At 36.8% G+C, this 24,212-nt stretch overlaps 1 protein-coding gene across 3 annotated transcripts in view; it reads right to left on the reverse strand.

Moving 5' to 3' along the window:
* Window positions 1-17,970, reverse strand: part of LOC106063539 (probable sodium/potassium/calcium exchanger CG1090) — a 76,419-nt gene extending 58,449 nt beyond the window's left edge. Inside the window, exons 1-2 of one of the 3 annotated variants that reach the window (XM_056003933.1) lie at window positions 17,834-17,970; window positions 14,950-15,655 (exon numbers count right to left, since the gene is read on the reverse strand). In XM_056003933.1, the coding sequence (XP_055859908.1) occupies window positions 14,950-15,154 (205 nt within the window). In that variant the 5' untranslated portion in view covers window positions 15,155-15,655; window positions 17,834-17,970. Of the gene's footprint in view, window positions 1-14,949; window positions 15,656-15,749; window positions 15,983-17,833 lie in introns of those variants that run through there. The other 2 variants (XM_056003936.1, XM_056003928.1) reach the window with 2 other exon arrangements.
* Between the last annotated feature and the right edge of the window lie 6,242 nt (window positions 17,971-24,212).

Consider the following 24,212-nt stretch of genomic DNA (forward strand, 5'->3'; position numbering starts at 1 on the left):
GTCTGTTAGTAATGTTTGATGAGATGTTACTGTTACTTTGAAAGTCTGTTAGTAATGTTTGATGAGATGTTACTGTTACTTTGAAAGTCTGTTAGTAATGTTTGATGAGATGTTACTGTTACTTTGAAAGTCTGTTAGTAATGTTTGATGAGATGTTACTGTTACTTTGAAAGTCTGTTAGTAATGTTTGATGAGATGTTACTGTTACTTTGAAAGTCTGTTAGTAATGTTTGATGAGATGTTACTGTTACTTTGAAAGTCTGTTAGTAATGTTTGATGAGATGTTACTGTTACTTTGAAAGTCTGTTAGTAATGTTTGATGAGATGTTACTGTTACTTTGAAAGTCTGTTAGTAATGTTTGATGAGATGTTACTGTTACTTTGAAAGTCTGTTAGTAATGTTTGATGAGATGTTACTGTTACTTTGAAAGTCTGTTAGTAATGTTTGATGAGATGTTACTGTTACTTTGAAAGTCTGTTAGTAATGTTTGATGAGATGTTACTGTTACTTTGAAAGTCTGTTAGTAATGTTTGATGAGATGTTACTGTTACTTTGAAAGTCTGTTAGTAATGTTTGATGAGATGTTACTGTTACTTTGAAAGTATGTTAGTAATGTTTGATGAGATGTTACTGTTACTTTGAAAGTCTGTTAGTTATGTTTGATGAGATGTTACTGTTACTTTGAAAGTCTGTTAGTAATGTTTGATGAGATGTTACTGTTACTTTGAAAGTCTGTTAGTAATGTTTGATGAGATGTTACTGTTACTTTGAAAGTCTGTTAGTAATGTTTGATGAGATGTTACTGTTACTTTGAAAGTCTGTTAGTAATGTTTGATGAGATGTTACTGTTAGTTTGAAAGTCTGTTAGTAATGTTTGATGAGATGTTACTGTTACTTTGAAAGTCTGTTAGTAATGTTTGATGAGATGTTACTGTTACTTTGAAAGTCTGTTAGTAATGTTTGATGAGATGTTACTGTTACTTTGAAAGTCTGTTAGTAATGTTTGATGAGATGTTACTGTTACTTTGAAAGTCTGTTAGTAATGTTTGATGAGATGTTACTGTTACTTTGAAAGTCTGTTAGTAATGTTTGATGAGATGTTACTGTTACTTTGAAAGTCTGTTAGTAATGTTTGATGAGATGTTACTGTTACTTTGAAAGTCTGTTAGTAATGTTTGATGAGATGTTACTGTTACTTTGAAAGTCTGTTAGTAATGTTTGATGAGATGTTACTGTTACTTTGAAAGTCTGTTAGTAATGTTTGATGAGATGTTACTGTTACTTTGAAAGTCTGTTAGTAATGTTTGATGAGATGTTACTGTTACTTTGAAAGTCTGTTAGTAATGTTTGATGAGATGTTACTGTTACTTTGAAAGTCTGTTAGTAATGTTTGATGAGATGTTACTGTTACTTTGAAAGTCTGTTAGTAATGTTTGATGAGATGTTACTGTTACTTTGAAAGTCTGTTAGTTATGTTTGATGAGATGTTACTGTTACTTTGAAAGTCTGTTAGTAATGTTTGATGAGATGTTACTGTTACTTTGAAGTCCAACTTATTTGTTTTTCTATCGGCACCCAGGTGGACAAGTGAAAAGGAAGAGAGAAACAATGCAACATACACGTTATGGAAATGTCATGCTAATGTTACCGATACAAGAGATAGAGCAACTGATCGTTTTGTGAGTACTTGGTCGGTTGACAGACCGTCTAGTGGTTACTGGTTCTAGTTAGTCAAGTTTAGAATATTAAATATGAAGCTAAAAACTGAAATGAAACCCTCACTAACAGTTACAACTTTTTATTTTCGATTAAAGTAGTTGCTTCCCTTACTTTTCGGTGCTGTTTTTTCAATACAAAGCTAAAGTAGAATAAATAGTGGACTTCAGTCCCCCTCCCCATAGGCGGTTACAAAACACACACACACACACACACACACACATCAGCCGATGGTTCTCCAGTTTTCTGCTTCATAAAGTAGTATTGGCTTAATGATTGTGTTGAAGAGCCTAATCTTGGTACTGGCGGATCCGGGGGGGGGGGGGGGGGGCGGACTAATTTTAGTAAAGAAATCCCACAATTTGTACACGAATTTATTAGTTATGTTAATATTATATACTAATTATTTATATTTCAATCTGTTTTAGATTATTTCACCCCCCCTTCTAGTATGTTGGCCGATTTGGTGGGTTAGGGAGGTGGCGATGGCATCAATCCCGCCCCCCCCCCACCATAAACTTTCTAGTGGAGGGGGGCCGTCCAATTTATTTGTAGAAATCACTTGTTAACAGAATCAATTAAATATCTATATAATTAAAACTAGTTATTGATATTTTAACCAATCTTTATATTATGTCGTTCCCCTGTTAGCCGATTGGGGGGGGGGGGCGAATACATCTACTACCATTCCCACCTAAACCCTTTTAGTGGGGGGGGGTACTACTTTTATTTAGAAATCATAGTTTCTGAACAAAATTAGTTGAATTACTATATAATTTTTATATTATATCGCCACACTTCTGGTGAAGGGGGGGGGGGAGCAATTGCTTCTACTGCCCTCCTTACTCTAGCCCTCTGAGTAGGGGGCGGTCCTATTTTTATGGAGAAATCATAGTTTGTGAACAAAATTAGTTGAATATCTATATAATATAAGATACATTTTGATAGTATAACCCCTTTGTATATTTTGTTGCATACACAATCTGATCTCAAGTTTTATCATTAGTAAATATAAAATGAAAAAGGGTTGTACCAGGTGGGAGGGGAGATACATGCAATAGCCTTCCGCCCATCGCCTTCCGCCCATCGGACAAACCAATACTTTTTTTTTGTATTTTAGTTAAGAAATTTTAAAATTTAAACAAAGTTGTCACTAATATGATTTATATATGCTATCTTTAATGCCAAATGCAATCATTAGCAGACATTATAAAAAAAGGAGGGATGATTAACGATTTCACTCTACCGCCCTCTCCCCTATCCATACGAGAACATGACTTTTAAAACAGAATAGTCAAATATGGCGACAGAGTTTGTGTAATTGCACACGAATTTATCTAAGTTATTTTAAGAAAGACTTCGTTTTGGAAAATTTAGAATTCATTCGAAAATTTTCATTGCAAGAGTAACAATTGAGATGAGTTCGGAACCCAAATAGTATTTTCCTAGTCACCTTTTTTTTAAACCTTTACTCATACTGATATTTTTCTATTGTATAAAAAAATTTGGGATTTTAACTCACAATATAGGCCTATGCTTGAAAAAAATTTAGAGTAGAACCTAATTTGTCCACTTAATTTCTCCTCCCACTTCCGAAATAGTTTTGTTTAAAGCTTTGAATTATAGTTCTGTAAGAAAACAAAGTTACAAACATGCTTATTGAACAAAATGTATCACTTACAAATGAGCTTTTTTTAAAAAAAAAAAAATTTTTTCGATGTAGATGTCAGGAGAATGCGTTTCTGCAGTGAAGAATGCAAGAAAACGCTTTTGGCGTCGGGGCTTCGCCCCGGACCCCACTGGGAGGACTTCCAGCGCTCCCCCAGACCCCCTAGCTGTCAAGAGAAATGTCTCAACATGTTTTTTGTTATCGTTTTTTTCCCGCCGAAGGTTGAGAAACGTTGCTTTAAAAAAAAATTCTAATATATATATTAACCTTGGACTATAATGGGTGTAATGTTGGACGCCTTATCTTGAACACATTGCTACTATGTAACGAAGATGCACATTATCTCTCTTAACGTAGATAAAACACAATGGTATGTCGCTAGTATGATGTTATTCTTTTATGACATTCCTTCTACGATAAGGAACAGATGATTACGAATCAAAATGCTTGAAGTATTCGAAATAAAACCAATATCACCAAACTCAGCACACACTAAATGCAGTGCACAACATATCAATCCTAACTTGTGACTCAGCACACACTAAATGCAGTGCACAATCATATGAATCCTAACCTGTGGCACATGAATGGAAGCATTTACTACCTGGCATGCGGACTACATGTCCCGCCCATCGAAGTTGGGACCTTTTTACTGTCGCATTGATACTCTACATGTTGGACAGCTTTAAGATTTCTGTGTCTGGTATGTGGTCGGACCAACGCACCTTATGGATACTCCTTAGACAGTGTAGATGGAGGGAGTTTAGCTTTTTGGTGTGGCGGGAATATAGGGTCCAGGACTCTGATGCATATAGGACTGACGGGAGGACTTCAGCACTGTAGACTTTCAGTTTAGTGGATATGCTGAGTACTATCCGTTGCCACACTTGTTCTTGAAGTCTGCCAAAAGCAGCACTACCACGAGCAATACGGAAGTCAACCTCATCATCTAGGTTGGCGTTTGTTGATATGGTGCTTCCCAGATAGACAAACTCACACCTCATATATATATAATTGGAATTTCAATATCTTTCTACACAAAACTAATAGCGTATTTTCCCCATACAGGGGCCGCCTAAAATGAAAGACAATGAAAATGATCTCTACTCCTCGGGTTTAAATTAAATAAATCATTTTCGTGTACACTAATATTTGCATCGATTTTTTTCTATCATGGTTTCATTTTGTTTTTGACCACTATTAAAACCCCTACACATTATAATATTAGAGATATAACAATAGTTACACAACAAACAGTATTCCCAAATCTAATGGAAAAAAACAACTATTAACTCTTTCTCTCCTAACTGACGATACCAGCGTTGATTCCACCAGAATGTGGTAAATAATTATGGAGAGAAAGAGTTAATCTATACATATAAAAAGAAAATACGTGTGAACACAAACACACGCACAAAACAAAGATATGTATCCTTCTTTTAAAAGAGCATAGATAATGCCACTAAAACGCCCCGCACCAAAACGGCTGCGCTAAAACATCCTGCTTCATTTTAGGCCAACGCTTTAGTAGTTGGAAGGTTAGTGTGCATCGCTGCATTCCTCCAAATAAATTTAGTCTCTTTCAATTCGTTTATTGCAAGCTTAAAGAAATCGGCAGATGATTCTTCTGTGAACGGTCTAATGCCGTTGTCCGGTGGATCACTTGTGACATTTTCTGCGCAATCGTGTTGCCCAAGGCAATCCAATGATACCAAAACGATTTCATCAGTGCCTCGCTCATTAGGTATATTTTTTTTCTGCTTTTGCAGAACGTCTGATACCCTTGCAGCCTCTTGTGAGTTTAAAATTGTCCATTTCTGATTGTGCATATGTCTAAAGGATTGGCCTCTCTAGTCTCGAGATGTTGTAAGGATTGGCCTCTCTGGTCATGGGATATTGCAAGGATTGGTCTCACTAGCCACGAGATGTTGCAAGGATTGGTCTCTCTGGTCATGAGATATTTCAAGGATTGGCCTCACTAGCCATGACATGTTGCAAGGATTGGCATCTCTAGCAACGAGATGTTGCATGGATTGGTCTCTGAGGTCAAGAGATGTAAGAATTGGCCTCTCTGGCAACGAGATATTGCATGGATTGGTCTCTGAGGTCAAGAGATGTAAGAATTGGCCTCTCTGGCAATAAGATGTTGCATGGATTGGTCTCTGAGGTCAAGAGATGTAAGCATTGGCCTCTCTAGCAACGAGATGTTGCATGGATTGGTCTCTCAGGTCAAGAGATGTAAGAATTGGCCTCTCTGGCAACGAGATGTTGCATGGATTGGTCTCTCATGTCAAGAGATGTAAGAATTGGCCTCTCTAGCAACGAGATGTTGCTAGGGGATATATCGTTTCTCGAGATGAAAAATATCAGGTTACATTTCTACTTTAGTAAGATGTCGCTTTAAACTAACAAGTCCATACATTCCTATTGAACTACACATAGATCTAGAAATGTTCAGCTTTGAAAACGATAGTGCAATTAAAAAAAAAAAAGAAAGAAAAAAAAAAGGGGGGGGGGAGAAGATAGACAATAAGCTCTACCAGCACAACAGGAGATTAAGCGCCACGAGTGTCCAGCAAACGGTGGCCTGTTAATGTGTGTTGTGTAAAAAAAAAATTCCCTGGTATCGATTAGACCACTACGCCGTGCGAAATGGGGGGTACCGTTAGCATTGACGGCAGTCCTGTATCGCATGACTTTAAGGTATCGATTCGGGAGTATACTCGCGAGACGAATTGTTTCGAGGCTGCAGTTGAGACAGTCTGATCATAAATATCAACTCTGCGAAATTGTTTGTTCTTAGCGCCAGTCAACTAACTATAATATGGCAGGCGTACACACACTGGGGCGTAAACAACACAGCACACCGATACAAAAGATAGACATTGACATACGGTCTTAGCTTATACATGTATATGCCTCCATTTCCGTTTCTATTGATAGTACTAAGGTCTTAATATGTTTTCCTTGTAACAGGCTCATTTACATTTATTAGACTACATTTGTATGCACCTTTACCAGGAAAGCATAAAAAAAAGCACGCGCTGGTCCCTTTCGTTTGAACGGAAAAGGGAGGGGGGGGGGGGCTGCAGAGACTTAGTATGGTCATTCTAAGGAAAGTCCGATGATTTTTTTGTTAGGCACCTCAGCGCTGTCTTGTGCAGAAAAGTCCAGACGGATGGAACACTTAAGGCGAAAGGCCAACACTAGAAAGGTCGACTCTGTTGAAGGATGTCAAATGAGTTCAATACGTAATGAAGGGAACCATCGAATGTCGTTAAGCTCAATCTCTACGTTCATAAATTCCGACTATCTCTAAAGCCGCCAAAAAGTATTCTGTGCTTAACTTTCGTTCCATCTCAAATGCTAGTCTTGTTTTTAATAGTCACACGTCATTGTCACTAAGTCAGAACTGTACCATTTCGATGAAACAACTTTTCGCGCCAAAATCCTAATCGTGTCCTAACACTATGAGCCTTTTTTAAAAACAAGATTTGAAAGACAGTTCGTGTTATTCTATGTTTTTTGTCTGCCATGTTTTCACAACGTTTGAAGCCTGCAATTAGTTTGTGAAGTAAATTAAATTATTCTTTATTATTATTATTATCATTATAAAAAGTTGGACAATGTCATAATTTGTTATCCTTCAGTCTTTTGGTGATAAAAAAAAGCATATTGGAGATCAAATTTGTGAATATGTAACGTAACTAGCCCGCTGGGACAGCCTTCGAGTTAGTGTTAACATTAACTCACTAGTTACATTGTATAGCCTTATAAAAGCGAGAATTTCAAAGGAACGAAATACTTAAATCTAGTTCTTTAACAAGAAAAACTTAAAAATACTTAAAAAACAAAAAAGCTTTTACGAAGTGTAATTGTAACAATTAGTTTGGATGTTATGTAATTAAATCTGTAATAGCTCTAGACAACAATAAATCTGTGCGATTAGAAATATTTTTACCAATAGGGTTTGTTGCTGAACATAAAAATTATATATGTGTCAGACGCGAATAGCCCAATTTTCAGTAAAAGAAATTACAAAAGTCATTTCTCTATAGAAGAAGTTACGAAGGCTATATAAAATACAACCACAGACCTATATATACTACAATAAATATAGGTTTTTGATTGCTAGTTACGATTTATTTAGGTAGGTGCTGTTTTACTATTACATACCAAGTATTAGAGTTTAGAAAAACCCAGGTTTGTTTCTTGTGCAACGCTATTAGCTAACACCTCATATCATCTCTCCATTAGTATATTTAGATCTATAATCTAATAATATTCTAATTCTATTCTAGTCTAGATCTATATATAAAAATCGAATAGATCTAGTAATAGTATAGATTCTATCTTGAGACTAGATTGCCGAGTCTAGCCTATGCTATGCCTATAGTCAGTTTTTATTAGAAAAAAGTCTAGATATTAATAAAGACTAAAGTTTTTTAATTATTAGATTATTAGATATAGACATAAGACATAGATCTAATAATACTGTAATACGTTTACTATACTCTATACTTAATCTACTAAACTAGAGATCTATCTATAGATCTATCTATAATCTAGTCAATCTAGATCTATACAATATTCATTATAATACTTCTAGGCCTACTTATAATGACTTATTTAATAAGTTAGTACTTAGACTTAGATCTATTATAGTTTATTAATAGATTTACTTTTCAATGCCTAGACCTAATAATAAAATTGCGAATGATGTCTATAATGACTGATTATTATTTTTTTATAATAATAGACCTACTAAATCTAGGTCTAGACTTTAATGTAGTCTAAAATAATGACTGTCTAAGACTCTAGATGATTGAGAAGTTCACATAGAGGTGTTTTTAATAATACGGCATGTCGGCTGAAAGTATATAAAGTGCTTTTTTTTTGTAAAAATAAAAAAAGAGGCTCCGGTACTCAGTGATAGATTGCCTAACTTTCAACTAATAATGAATTAACAATTAACGTTGAATTACAAGAAAAGTAATCATTTTTCCCGACATTGAAAAAAGGTGCCGGTACCCCGTACCGGTGCGTACCGTCACAAAAATATATGTATATCTCAATCTTCTTTCATTTATTTATTTTTTTGCGGGGTTATTGCTACTTAATACATTGATACCGGATCGATTTAAATAGGGCCTAAGTATACAAGCAGGATTTCGAGCATTGGATACATTTATTTTATAGGTACAAAGTTTTATGGAAGAGTCAATGTATTAGTTGTTTGAAGTTTGTAACTTCTTAAATTCAGGCTAAAAATATCGAAGCCTACATTTTTACACTCATTTCTAAACAATTGGAAGAGATGGACTGACTCATAGTGTAGCTTGTGTACATCTGCAAAAACACAAACTCAGTTAGACTTTCAAAACTATTAATAGAAAAACTTAGTGATTATTTTTACTGTATAATTCTATTATTATTCCTTTTTAGAATTAGGATATAAACAAAAATTTGACATATGACTTTATCTAACAAAAAAAAAATTAAACTTACGTCTATTTATGCGGTTATTTATAGTTACCTAGTAATATAAAATATATTGAACTAACACGTACATTCATCATAATGCAGCTATGCGATTTTTCGTTTATAAACATAGCATTATTTAGGACCAATATTTTACAAAGGCTGCTTGGAGAAATCAGGTATACCCATTAGGAGAAAAACGACCCCTTTACTCAAGAAAAATTTAAGAAACTAGAACAGACACAAAATAAACAGTGACATTCATAACAAAAGAATATTCAAAATTGATTAGAGTAACACCTTTTTAAGTAATCATTTAAAGTTTAAAATCACTACAATTTTTTTCAACAATTATCTTGTGAATGAAATTGTGTATCGGAAAATGCCGGGTACATGAAATAAGCTAGTCCTAAAAAAAAACCACAGTAAAATACTCATGAAATAAAGTACTGTAAATGTGTAGTTTCACGCGCTAGTTTCAGGTCTTTTCTTTTTATAGCCTCTATCGGGTTATATCCCAACTACCCGTATTTTTGTGCAGAATTTTTTTCTCTATCAGGTACACTTAAAATTATAGCATAATAATGTCAGTTTAATTTAAAAAGAGAACTGAAAAATACAAAGATATATAAGGAAAAAAACGACTTCCGGCCCAATATTTTTTAATCAAAGAAACGAAACGGACTAGTCCAACAAACCCTATTGTTGTTTTTTTTTTAGTGCTATGTAATGCTTATAGCTTTCTCAATACGCTATGATCATATCACTTATCTGGTACCAGTTGGGAAAATTAGGGGTGTGTGAGGGGGGCTTGCTGCCCTGCCTCATAGTGGCGCCCGGGTGGAAACGGTCGTGAGAGGGGACGACTAGGCCAAAGGGTAACGAAACAAGGCTCCCGCGGGAGTGCCTAAGGGGGTGCGAGAGCATCTCCATTGCACTGTGCAGGGATGTAAAATAGCTCCCGCAGCGATCTGTCAACGTCCATGTGCCGTCCCCCAAGGGGGCCGTTACATAAATGGCTTGTCCCGCACGGTTAGCCTGGTACAGTATACGAATACGACGGGGGTCCCAGTGGTGCGGCCTTCGGCCGCATCTTTAGTCCGCGAGTTCGGAGTGTCCATGTCCATTGGAAGTGAACGCAAAACAAACTCTAAGTTTAACCCCGAGTCTCACCCCCCCCCCGGTCGGATAGTGTGGCGTGAAGAAGGAACTAGCTGTCCCATTCAGGCTGATGAAAGGGAGCTTTTGTTCGCTTTTGGTGGCCTTAGTGTTCCAAGTGCGACGCACAACACTACTAGACAATTTCAGATGGTGTTCCAAGTGCGACGCACAACACTACTAGACAATTTCAGATGGTGTTTCAAGTGCGACGCACAACACTACTAGACAATTTCAGATGGTGTTCCAAGTGCGACGCACAACACTACTAAACAATTTCAGATGGTGTTCCAAGTGCGACGCACAACACTACTAGACAATTTCAGATGGTGTTCCAAGTGCGACGCACAACACTACTAGACAATTTCAGATGGTGGAAGAAGGGATATCTGGGTGAATTTTACCGTTATTTGTTTTTAAAAGCATTTAGACAAAAAAAAGGTGTGACGACCTGAATTTGAACTCATGGCTGAAGCCGACATACTAACCACTCTGCAAGTGAGTTGCTAATAACTATAGTAGATTGTATAGTTATGTATTGTTTGTTTCAAATATAATTTAAAGCGGTACGTGACGTTTTGGCGCGAGACGTTTTGGCACTGAGGACGTTTTTGCGCGAGATATAATTTGACGATGATTTAATAACCGCGTAGCTTTTATAACAATGTTTATTTCACTCTAGTATAATGTTGTGTGTATAGTAAGAATTCAAGCACCATCCAGTGAATTGTTTATGTTTTGTTTTGTTTTCTTTTTTATAAAGGTTTTGCTTATTTTGTATATAATAAGTCAGCTTCCTGAATGGTAATGACATGCTTCCCACTCCCCTTGAGTTCTATTTGAGTTCTGCTAAGCGCAATGGAGTTCTTCGAGTTCTTTCCAAAAGACGTAGTGAAAAAAGAATGGACATCAGTTTCATTTCTGTTCTCTTGATGTTTCGTACTAAAACCATAATGAATATACTAATTGCATTATTAAATGTCTGAACGTAACCATTTGAGAAGTTACACTGCAAAGACTTTCTTCCAAGCCAATACTAGTACAAATAGTTTGACGCAAAAGATGCAATCTAAAAACTACACGACGTGAGCTGTGGTTTTGTCTAGACTGTAGGAGGACTTAAGAGACTTTATATGTAATCGCCATATACTGTTACAATTAGAACTAACAGAACACCAAAGCAACTCTTCAGATTTGTAGTCTTTATCTGAGCGTTCATTTTCGTAAGTACAAAAATATTCCCAAAATGACTTCGGGCATATAACCTTCCTTAAGAAATTATTTAACCGAGCGAGGTTCGGCCACCTGGTACTAATTAAAGAACAAACTTAAATACCAAAACTAACGGACAAAACTATCTCTTGGTCTGTACATAAAAAATACGTCTTAACACAAACACTCATACAAAATAAATATATTTTTCATTCGTTTTCAAGAAATAATATATTAAAAGTAAAACTACATTAGCGCCAAATCGACATTAGCGCTAAAACGGTTGCGCCAAAACGTCCTGCTTTGAATTTAAAGAGAACTAATTCAGCTTATATCACAATTTCAGTCAAGTACAATTTTTTTCCTTGTACGAGATACCAAAAAAAAAATAATTTTAACCAATAGTTAATTAATTAATTGTTGTTTTTTTTTTTATTGATTCTTGTGTTGTCATGTAGGCCTACAAAAAATAATTGTACAAAATTTTAGCTAGATCCGAGATTGGGTGTCGGAAAAATAACGTGTACAAACTTTTGGCCAGACAGAGAGACAGACATAGTGAGTGGATATAAGCTTCGTAAAAAAAAAATGCATGAACTCGGGAAATTACATTTGTCTACCCCCCCCCTCCCCGTTTCCCCCTTACCATCTCCACCTCTAGAGTACATGCGACCCAAAATCTTGCAAAATAAAACAAACTCGTTTCACAGCTGGTCACGTGAATGTGAGTAAATTCTTACATGTGCAGACTAGCATGCAGATTTGTAAAACAAGTCACGCATGCTGCTGGCAGACAATGTAGGTATAAATACAATATGGTAAAAAAAAGGGGGGGGCGACTAACTCGAACTGACATTCTGTGTGTCCTGACGTTCTGTGTGTCCTGACGTTCTGTGTGACTTACGTTCTGTGTGTCCTGACGTTCTGTGTGTCCTGACGTTCTGTGTGTCCTGACGTTCTGTGTGACCTGACGTTCTGTGTGTCCTGACGTTCTGTGTGTCCTGACGTTCTGTGTCCTGGAAGATGCCCCCTCCCCAACGTATACACCATCACCGGATTAATATGCGGGGCCCAGAGAGAGTGTCGTATGCGAGGCCCAGAGAGAGTGTCGTATGCGGGGTCCAGAGAGAGTGTCGTATGCGGGGCCCAGAGAGAGTGTCGTATGCGGGGTCCAGAGCGAGTGTCATATGCGGGGCCCAGAGAGAGTGTCGTATGCGGGGCCCAGAGAGAGTGTCGTATGCGGGGTCCAGAGCGAGTGTCATATGCGGGGCCCAGAGAGAGTGTCGTATGCGGGGTCCAGAGCGAGTGTCATATGCGGGGCCCAGAGCGAGTGTCATATGCAGGGCCCAGAGCGAGTGTCATATGCGGGGCCCAGAGCGAGTGTCATATGCGGGGCCCAGAGCGAGTGTCATATGCGGGGCCCAGAGAGAGTGTCGTATGCGGGGTCCAGAGCGAGTGTCATATGCGGGGCCCAGAGCGAGTGTCATATGCAGGGCCCAGAGCGAGTGTCATATGCGGGGCCCAGAGCGAGTGTCATATGCGGGGCCCAGAGCGAGTGTCATATGCGGGGCCTAACGCTAACCCGATATATCATGCTAAGAGCTTTCATGGCAATTGCAAGAGACGCCGTAGAGGCTTCCACATATAATGGAGTATCACGTCCTTGTTAAGGAGAACTGTTTGTCATTAAATCTACGACACTGTGTTTTAATCTGTAATAATAATAATAACAATAGCAATGTATTCGATTCCGGTGTTTCACATGACTACGCAAACCCAGTTGCGACCTGTATATTTTTCCGCATCTCGAGCAGACAAAGCCGTAGTCCGCCGGCAGCCTATTAAGTTTTCTTTCCTTCTTCTGCGCCTGTCTTTAATTAGGGCTTTCATTTGGGCCTTAAATGTATGTCCAGCAGCCTTTATGAAAGCTCTCCCAACTGTCTTTTTCAGAGGTCATCTTTAAGCTCACCAAAGAAGATCACCTTTGGCATGCGGTCGTCTCCCATGCGAGATAAGTGTCTGACCCAGCGAGCTGTCGAGTGTTAATGATTGCTTATGTAGTATTCTTTACTTGTCCACACAGGCTTCTAGTAGAACATAGCTATTTCTAATGTAGTCTTGTCCCATTCTAGAGCGAAAATACCTTTAATGGAGGACTTTGAGGAGCCTTAAATGCCTTCGGTAGAGCACCCAGGTCTCAGAGCCATACGAAAGTGTGGTGAGAACCACTGCTTTATAAACATTTTAATCTATAGCGTACGATCTCATTAGACCCGCATATTTACATGATGGGCTGTTGATGACTCCATATCGCGCTCCCTGAAGTACCTGGGCGGTCACCCCTGATCGCCCCCCCCCCCCCCCGACCGTCTAAAGGCAGACTCTGGTGTGAATTTAAATTGTTGGCTTCGAAAGAGGCTTGAAATCCAGTTTGTAAATGTATCAACAGCATGGACAAGTCGTTTTTTTTTTGTTACTTCAACCATTGAACTATACAATGAACGTCTCCCTCGTCCCGGTACCACTATTACATTAAAAAATGTCGTCTTAAATAGTGGACCTTTAGTAATGATAAAGTCAAAGTATAAATTGGCATTGGGCTTGGTAAACAAAGTTGTTTTTTAATTGTACATTTGTTTCAAATGTATCTGCAAAAACTGCATGCGACGCATCCAAGAGAGCGATTTGCTAATTAGATATTCGTGACCACAAGTTAATGAACTGCTTACTCATATCTATTGTGATACTGAGCCTCCTGCGTGTTATTCTTCAACATTCACATTCTCGTATCAAACTGTTCATGTCCAACAAGAAGTGACTTCATTTCGCTTCGTCTCTTCGGCTTGCTGCACACGTGACAATATGACATAGTTAAACCTGAACAATGGCTTGTCGTGTTGCCATTAAACAACATTCTCTCCTCTCTTTCTCCCCATCCCTCCTATTACACATTGAAATAAAAGTACGAGTATTTGGACACAATGTCTCTGTATTTCCATACACGGTGAACACACAAAAAAGTATTCACCGAGACGGAGTCGAGGTTATAAACTGGAGACGTGTCTTACACACACTACTGACCTACTTATTTCAAAAGCCATTCAACTTTTAATAACACAACCACTCGTGGATCAACACTGACTCGCAGTCCTAGGTCATTAGAGATTAGATCTACATGTATATTCTTTAATTTAAAAAAAGGTTTATATATAGTTGTACCTTTTTTTTTGTCCTCATTAAAAATGTATATATGTAGATTAAACAGTTTTATCTTTTATCTAATATTTGTTTATAATTCTATCTTCTGCCTCAAATGGAGCGAAAGGGAATTCTATACTTTATTTCTTTTTCAATTTCACGATCTTCTTCTTGTATATTCCTTAAATATATTTGTTATAATCTTTTTATTTGTATCTTGTAATATTTTGTTACAACCAGAAGGTTGTATCAAGACACGCCAAACAATAGATGTAGGCCTACATCTAGTACACAGTGGACAATAATAATATGTAATTCGGCCTACATCTTTCTAAATATAACTTCTTCGTCATGTATTTTGTTCGTAATTTTCTTTTCCTAAAAAACTATAAAAGAAAATAATAAGTTATATATATATATATATATATATATGGAATTATGATGTACATAAAACATATACATATAGACTAGATCTCCATGCTTACTAGATAATTGGATAGTAGAAACTACTTACTAAAATGCTCAGTGCCGTATCCATGTCCAGCTAATGGAAATGAGTCCACTATGTGCTGGGGTTGCTCCGAATCCACACCTGTTCTCTGAACAACCGATGGAATGTCCAGTAATGTCCCTATGTAACCTGCCCCTCTCAGGCCAATGACCATCGCTCCTGCCCACAGGAGTGCCACCCCGAGCCTAAAAGGTCGCCTTGGGAGCATAGCGGTCAGAGACGAAATAATCGATACCAAAATAAAATGATTCTGTCCAGTTCCTGTCAGTGGCAAAGATTCTTCCACGTCCGTCTATCAAAGCCACCACATCATGACACTCATTTACGTAATAGATCTGTTGGCTGTGTACATTTACCCTGGTTAGGTCTAGCAACTTCCATATTCGTTCTGTGTATACAAACAAATAGCACTTTCTAGCTATGTGCACTGAGCAGGAAAGGAAAAGGGGGGTGAGAAAGGAGGTTATACGACTGCTACAAAGTGGGCGGGGCGTGAGGGGAACGTGCTAGTCTAAAAAGATGGGATTACCATTTAGAAATGCTATTGCTGTGATTTAAAAATAATCCAAGCCAAAAAAAAAAGTGTTGTGCCCGTAGACTCAGACCGTAGAGTGGTTCAAAGCGGACAGTTCCGTCTGCTGCAGGTTGCACTGTTGCAGTAAGTTCCAGCCAGTAAGAATCCGGTGTCACACGGCTCCCACTGACATCACTGTGAAACAAATCAAAACAATAAATTAAAAAAAAATAAACAGCAGACAAAGTAAAATGTACACCGGAACACAGAAAATAAATTAAGTTCCTACTCTGTATAGTAATGTTATACGTAGGCTATGCTTAAAAGATAAATCAAATCGGCGACAAATTATTAACGCTTGCTTAGAAAAATCTACTTATTATTTTACATAGGCTGTCGCGCGACGCAGATATGTTGAACACAACTGAAGCTAGAGAAAAGGGAGAGGTCTGTCATCTGCTGCCTCGCGCTGACTACTCTGGCTCGTGCGCGCGCGTGTGTGTAACTGTACGCAAAGTTCGGGTCATCATTACTCCTTAAATAATGGCAATCGATCTAGTAAAATCAATGTTATTGGCTTTTAAAATTTTTAACATGATATAAATCTATAGATCTATATCTAGGTCCCTAGAGGTGGTAATGTGTGTCAAACCTAAAAGAATATTGCTTATATAGGCCCGGGGGCTACATTGCATATATTTATAATATAGCATTGAATGTTCAATTCTACTTAGATGTTTACCTGTTGGAGTCTGGTGATAACTATTATCGTCTTCCCTGATTTTTCGTGGGAAATACTTCACAGATACGCGATATGTGAAAATCCGCGAAGTGAAGTTTACTTTAACTCTTTTGTACGCAAGATCTAGATCTCTAGTTGATCTTATCTAGACCATACTAGACTAAAGTATATCTATATAGACGTGGCGGTGGCGACTATGTTTCTGTTGGTATTCACAAGACTGCATTACACTTTACACATTTTGTTATCCTTTTTTTAAATATGTATAACAAATTATATTATTTTATTAAGGATTCGAATAAGAGATTGAGCCTTTTGAAAACAATTAGATCAATTATCAAACATCAGTAATGCCGGGTTCACATCTAACTTTACATTCACTTTCACCTATCATTGATCTGCTGGACCGTTGGGCCACTACGCAGGATCTGTCAACCTTCTTTCTCCATTCTTATCTCTCATTTGTGTTTGATATAATTTCATTATAATGTTCTTTCTGAAAAAAAATTTTGAAGCCTGCCGTGGTAGACCACTTCGGGGCCGATTGCGAGCTTGTGTTTCCACACAAACTGTCTTTGTAACCTTGTTTAATGTTTGTTAATATTTTGGTGTGAATATAAATGTTTTAAAAGTGAGCTTCTAAAAAAAAATTGGAGGAATCGTACGCCGTCTGCAATTATAAGACAAGTAAAATATACAAAATATTTTTTTTAAATCGATTATATAAATTTATCGTGGGGAAAACTGCATCAATTATTTTGAATCAATCATGTAATTAATCTTAATAATCTAGACTAACAATAATAAATTTGCGCTAGTGGAAATATTTTATTAATTGTTTTTGTTTAGCGCAACTTTCATGCTAATAGCATGATCAGTGCGCTATTGTGCAATTCCTTTTGTGGACCAGTTGGGGCGGGGGGGGGGGGGTTTAAGTGTTATAAATGGGAGAAGGTTTCGGTGCTCCCTTTTCAAAAGCGATTTAAAAAAAAAAAAGTTGCTCGAATCTGAAATCGAACTCAAGCCTCCATAATGTAAGGTCGACGTGTTTGCTACTGAGCTATTCAAGTGCTAATAAAAATAGAGTTATAGTTTGTTTAAAATTGTTATTAAACGTCTAATTCTCTAAACGAAGCTTACATCCCCTTAACTTAGTACATTTTATATATAAAATAAATATAATTAAGTATACTTGATTAACTACTTTATTGATTTAAGTGTTGTGCAAGTTTTAACTCCACCCAAGAATGGCAAGTGGGGCAGACGACGAAGGGACTTGATATAAACTTGGTCAAAATACACACAGACTTAAAATTGTACCACAAAATGTTTATGGTACAGAACTTAATATTCTACGTTTTAATTTTCACAATGTATATAATGAATATGTGATAAACTCGACAGACAGACAAAATGTCGACAGACAGACAGCACAAAACCAATTACGAATACCACATAACAGGCAAATACCTTTTTTAAATGCAATAATTTAATATGAATTTAAAATGAAATGCCGCAGTATTGAGAGGGATGTAAAACACCATCAAATTAAAAGAAAGCTGTCTAACAGAGGAAGTAATACAGGATTAAAAACAACAACACTAGATCAATGTGTCAAAACAATCACTTACTAGAAGTGTGCGTTCCTAAGATCTACTTAATGTTATCCATTCAGGAGAGCGAGCTACACAGTATTGTGTTCACAATGAGTGCAGGACATTACATCATATGTCAGATTAATCTCCAATCTCAATGATAACCTGGTCCGGTACACTCGTGATCCGCATTGTTAATTAAACCAAAGTCTGTGTTTGTGTATGTGTGCGTTTCAGATTTACCTTTAAAGACAGCACATTACACACGATGTTCACACACACATACACACACACATACACACACACATACATACTCAGGCCAAAGATTAATTTAAAAAAAAACGAAATATGGACAAATGTAGATTAAGAGTTTTGATTAAATTTCTTAAACTAGTCGACCAGCGACGTAGCGTACGCCGCTATTTTGCAGGGCCGGCCATAGGCCATTGCATTCTTTGCGACCGCAGTGAGCCCCGCACTTTCATAGAACCCGCGCTAATTCTAGGTGTATAAATTATAAAATGTAACCAACTTAATTCCTGGAAATCTACTGAAATTGCAAAATATATGAAAAAGTCCTGGAAATATCCGGAAATTATTTAAATCTTTAGAAAACTCATACAAATCTCCTGAAATATATAGACAAAAATTGTCATTTTGGGGTATCATTAAATATGGAAAACGCTAATCCTACGCGCGATTAAAAAAAAACGGCATTATGCAATACCCATAATTGTGGAATCTAGTGAAAGAAGCTTCTCGCGCCTCAAACTAATGAAGCATTACTTCAGGGCAACAATTCTCGTAGATAGATTTAAACATTTGGTAATTCTTGCTATTGAGCGTGGTCTATGTAGGAAACAGAATTCTTATGATATGCTGTATGACTTCGCTATACGCAAGGCTCGTTTAGTAATTCTGTGCGTTGTAAAGAATAAATAAAATGCAAAGACGAATATATTTTCTATTACAAACTCTTAATATTCATTTATTATCCGTATCCCTATCCAAACTGGGCCCCGCGAAATTCGTTTCGCATTGGGCCCACAATGGTTATGTTCGGCCCTGCTATTTAGTGACGGGTGAATACAAAGTAGATTACTTGTTCTCTTTAAATGACTTCTTGGTTAAGTCCTGCCCTGCTATTTAGTGACGGGGGAATACTATTTGTTCCCCCCCCCCTCTTTTTTTTTCGCCTCTAAAATTACGTGGGATAACTCTAGTTCGTCCGACTTGCAGAAATAAAAGAGTGATCTTTCCATTTCTTGGTGTTCAAACTCTTGAGCCATGAAGAGAATTACATATATAGATAACAGATTTCCCGCGGCCACCTGATTTACCAGGAGCTCCTGGAAATCTGAAATTGCATAATACAATAATATTCGAAAAAGTCATGGAAATCTCCGGAAATTAGTAAAAATCTTTTGAAAACTCATACAAATCTCATGAAATGTATAGACAAAAAAAGAGACGCGGTGGTTGAGCGGTAAAGCACTTGACTTCCGAACCGGGGTAGGGGTTCGAATCCTGTTGAAGACTGGGATTTTTAATTTCTAGATCTTCGGTCCACCCAGCTCTAATTGGTACCTGACATTAGTTAGGGAAAAGTAAAGGCAGTTTGGTCGTTGTGCTGGCCACATCACACCCTCGTTAACAGTAGGCCTCAGAATCAGATGACCTTTACATCATATGCCCTATAGACCACAAGGTCTGAAATGGGTACTTTGCATATAGACATTCAATATGGAAAACGCCAATCCTACGATCGATAAATAAAAACGGCATTATGCATTATCCGTAATTGTGTAATCTGGTGAAAGAAGCTTCTCGCGCCTCAAACTAATGAAGAATTACTTGAGGTCAACAATTCTCGTAGATAGATTTAAACATTTGGTAATTCTAGCTAATGAGCGGGATCTATGTAGGAAATAAAAATTTTATGATATACTGTATGACTTTGCTACACGCAAGGCTCGTAAAGTAGTTATGTACGTAGTAAAGAATGAATAAAATGCAAATACGAATTTATTGTCTAATACAAACTCTTAAATTTCACTTATTATCCGTATCCCTACCCAAACATTGCCCCGAGAAATCCGTTTCGCATAGGACCCCCCACAACGGTTGAGTCCGGCCGTTGTGTTTTTTTTTAGTAACAGGGTGAATACAGAGTAGATTACTTGTTTTCATCCCCCCCCCCTCTTTTTTTCGCCGCTAAAAATACGTTGGGGTAGAAATAAAAAGAGTGATCTTTCCATGACTTTTTGGTCACAATGGTTAAGTCCGGCCCTGCTATTTTGTGACGGGTGAATACTACTTGTTCTCCGCCCCCCCCCTCTTTTATTTTCGTAGGGTAGCTCTAGTCCGACTTGCAGAAATAAAAGTGTGATCTTTCCTTTACTTCTTGTCCAAACTCTTGAGCCATGAAGAGAATTATATATATATAGTAGTCGCTAATTCTGGGTGTATAAATTATGAAATTAAACAAACTTATAACAGATTTCCCGCGCCCTCCTGTCGATTTACCAGGAGCTCCTGGAATTCTCCTGAAATTGCAAAATATACGAAATAGTCCTTAAAATATACGGAAATATATAGACAAAAATGGTCATTTTGAGGTATCATTCAATATGGAAAACGTCAATCCTATGCGCAATAAATAGAAACCGCATTATGCATTAACTCTATTTGTGTAATCTGGTGAAATTAGCTTCTCGCGCCTTATATATATATATATATATATATATATATATATATATATGTATTGTCATTATATTATGGTACAGGTTCAATTGCCGAGCTCATGATCTCAGAATTTGAAGGCGGGAATTAGTTTAATTATGTTTTTCAAGTATCAGGAACATTACCATATGATGAAAAATACATAACAGAATATATGATCCGCCTTGAAAAATATAGCCTATATCAAATTCATCTGTACCTCTAATGTATAATTCATGCCTTACGACTGAACCATTATATATCCGATTCATGCCTAAAGTATATCTTATTTTTACAAAGCTTATATTAACTCAATTCGTCTGTCCGTTTGTCTGTTTATCTGTCTGTCTGTCTGGTAAAAAGTTTTCAATATTTTGTCTCCCGTTTCCCATTCACGGATCAAGTTGAAACTTTGCACAATTATTCTTTGTGCCATACAAAACACGAATCAATAAAAAATAATTAATTGGTTAATTAATTATTGGTGATTAATTATTGTGTTTGATATCGAAATAAGGGGAATAACTGCTACTTAATGAGAGAAGTGGATGTATATATGGATTTAATCCCTTTATTACGTTTTGACACGTTTTTTCTTTCATTTTCCATTCTCGGATCAAATTCCTCAAAATCATTCATAGTCGATGGCGATACACGAATCAAACCTAAAAAAATAGCCAATTAGTTAATCAATTAGTACTAATTAGTTTATTTTTGTTTTATATCGCAGAAACAGAGCCAAACATTGCCATTTTCAGATTAATTGCAGTAATTAGCGGTTCTTTCCCTTAGATAAGCCCTTTTTTTTTAGTTATCTTTTTTTTCTTTTGCTTGTTCACTCTCTCTCTGTCTATAGACGTTATTTCGCGGCACCCATTCTCTGATCAGGTTGAAACTATGCACAAATATTCATTGGCGTAGACTATACATGAATCCATACAAAAATTTAACCAATTAGTCAATTTATTACGGTACTGGTAATGAATTACTATGTTTAATACCAACAAATAAATTAATCTTTAGTATTGACATATATCGTTAAATATGTAAGGTTTTCTCCAATTAGATAAGTGTCTACGTTATTTCTCCCACACCCATTCTCGGACAAACATGAATCCATTTTTAAAAAATAACCAATTATTCAATCAATTATTGATGGGTAATGATTTTGTTTGATATTGAATGAGGGAAAAAACATCTACATTAAAGAGATATATTGTTGTAAAGGCGGAGTTCTTCAAAGATAACCTTTGCTTTTTAAAAAAGGATTTTTTTATATTTTGTTTGTTCCCTAATGTAATAATGACTCGACCAAATGGTAAATACCTAATCCAGTGTTTTCCAAACTTTTTTCTTAACGGAACACTTCGCACATTCTGAGTATTTAACGGAACACTGCTTATTTTTTTTAGAAAGATTAATTCACGTGTTGACCTACTAGTTAATTATTCCAGTAGTTGGTGGAACACCTATTCAGGCCTCGTGGAACAATAAGGTTCCGCGGAACACAGTTTGGGAACAGCTGATCTAATCAAAAGGAATAAATGTCGTTGTACGCAATCTCAGTCTTGACAGTTCTACGTGCGAGTGTCTCAGCTGTTACCACAGCAATACAAACATTTTCAACCTTTAACGAAGTATGCAGGTATTGGGATATTAACCAGTCAATTATTAACGCTCATTTCAACAATGGACTTCCTAAGATCAATAAATACCGCATTGCTTTTGGAATGAAAAATCATTTTAAAATTTAAAATTTTATTAAGTAATCAAGAATGCGTTCATTATAAATATTATTTAGCATATACGTACAAGTTAGTGATTGTTGTCAGAGTAGATTTCGTGTCTCTTGAGACTCTAAGGCCCCCCTATGGCAGTCTTTGAGACTCTAGGCCCCTTGGGCAGTCTTGGCCAAGTACTAGATCCGATAAAACAATCTTTCTGTTTGCTGGTTCCAAGCAGATGCAAATGCATCACACCTTTTTTTTCGGAGAGCATAAATCCTCAGGTGCTTGGGGCTAAAACGTGATCCCAAAAGCTGGGCACCACGATGGTACATTGAAGGTCTCATCGTGACACACCGTGGAAAATTCTAGGGAACAAGCACTGCTCGTGTGGAAGATAAAAGAAATGCTCCAATAAATCGTAACATCATTAACGACGTTCCTCAACGGGCTCCATACGCTCTCTCACTGTTTGTGGCGGTACTTTATAGGAATACGAGTCTTGGCGAGTTTGCGAAGAAAGGACATGTCAATGCCTTGATATCATCCACCTATCGTCTCTTCTGTTTATTTCACATTCGGCCATGGTCCACCCGAGTTTGCTTTTACTTTTAATAACTGTGGCTTCATTAATGAATTTGCGGATTGGTTAATTAAAAAACAAATTACAAAGAGAGTTTGTGTGATAACACAAACTCAGAGGCGGCTCCAACCAGATCCTCTCATGGACAAGGAATATTCATTACTGAGCTAGATCGGTATAAAACAAATGTAAGCCTCGCTGATTGATTCGAAGCCGTGTGATAACGAGAGGTACAAGTAGATCTATAATGGAGCAATAACATTTTTTTTGTTTACAAGAAGAGAGAAAGGAAAAAAAAAAACAGCGTTGTTGTTTTGATTGTATATTTGATTGTTGTTTTGATTGTGTTTCGGTCAATGAATGATTTGATGGAAATTGTAAAAGGCCTAAATTATAGGCTAGTAATCTGGCCCTATCAAGAAAGTTGACTGACGAAATCGCATACCTTAAACTTAAAGATGTAAGGGTGAGGTGAGGCTCTTTACTAATAGCTTATAATTATATTAAAAGCAGCCTCTTGGCTTCCACATCTCTCCAGCCTTTTGTATACGCCCCTGTGAAGGATTTCTGGCTATTGGTGGCCATCTGTGTCTCGATCTATCTCTTAAAAAATGTCTGAACATGCATCTGTTTATCATAATCTCTAATTAATTCTATTTATTAATCTGTTCAATATAGATTGTTTTCTTCCTCATACGTTTCATTAATCTCTTGATTGGTGACTCAATGACTTCATCTTTCTAGAGCTGATATATGGACTGGGGTTTGAATGGATTGGTCTTTTATTTTTTTTTAACATGGGTACCGACTTTGTGTATATCTTCCTGATTTACAGAGTTTTACAGATTTTATTCCATCGACGATAGTATGAAATAGACCCGCCTCTTTTTTTACAAAACTTATATCAACTCACTCTGTCTGGTACAAATTTTGAACACGTTATTTCTCCGACTTCCCATTCTAGGATCAATTAGAAACTTTGCACAATTATTTATTGTAACCAACAACACATGAATAAATAAAAAAAAGACCAATTATTTTATAAATTAGTCGTAATTAATTAAATTTGTTTTATATACAGACTGTTTTTGTAATCTTGTTTTCTTGAGGCTATAAATAAGAGATTGACCCTTTACAAACCAATTAGATCAATTAGATAAGACATCAGTTAGGCCAGGTTCACATCTAACTTCACATTCACTTTCACCTATCCCTTGGTCTGCTGGACCTTTGGGGCACCACACAGGATCTGTCAACCTTCTTTCTCCATTCTTCTCTGTCATTTGCCTTTGATAGAATTTCATAATGATATTCTTTCTGAAAATATTGAAACCTGCCCTTTTACCTGCCTGGGTGGACCACTTCTGATAGAATTTAATGCCGATAT

The sequence above is a fragment of the Biomphalaria glabrata genome, chromosome 1 (genome assembly GCF_947242115.1).
Source record: "Biomphalaria glabrata chromosome 1, xgBioGlab47.1, whole genome shotgun sequence".
Lineage (NCBI taxonomy): Eukaryota > Metazoa > Mollusca > Gastropoda > Planorbidae > Biomphalaria > Biomphalaria glabrata.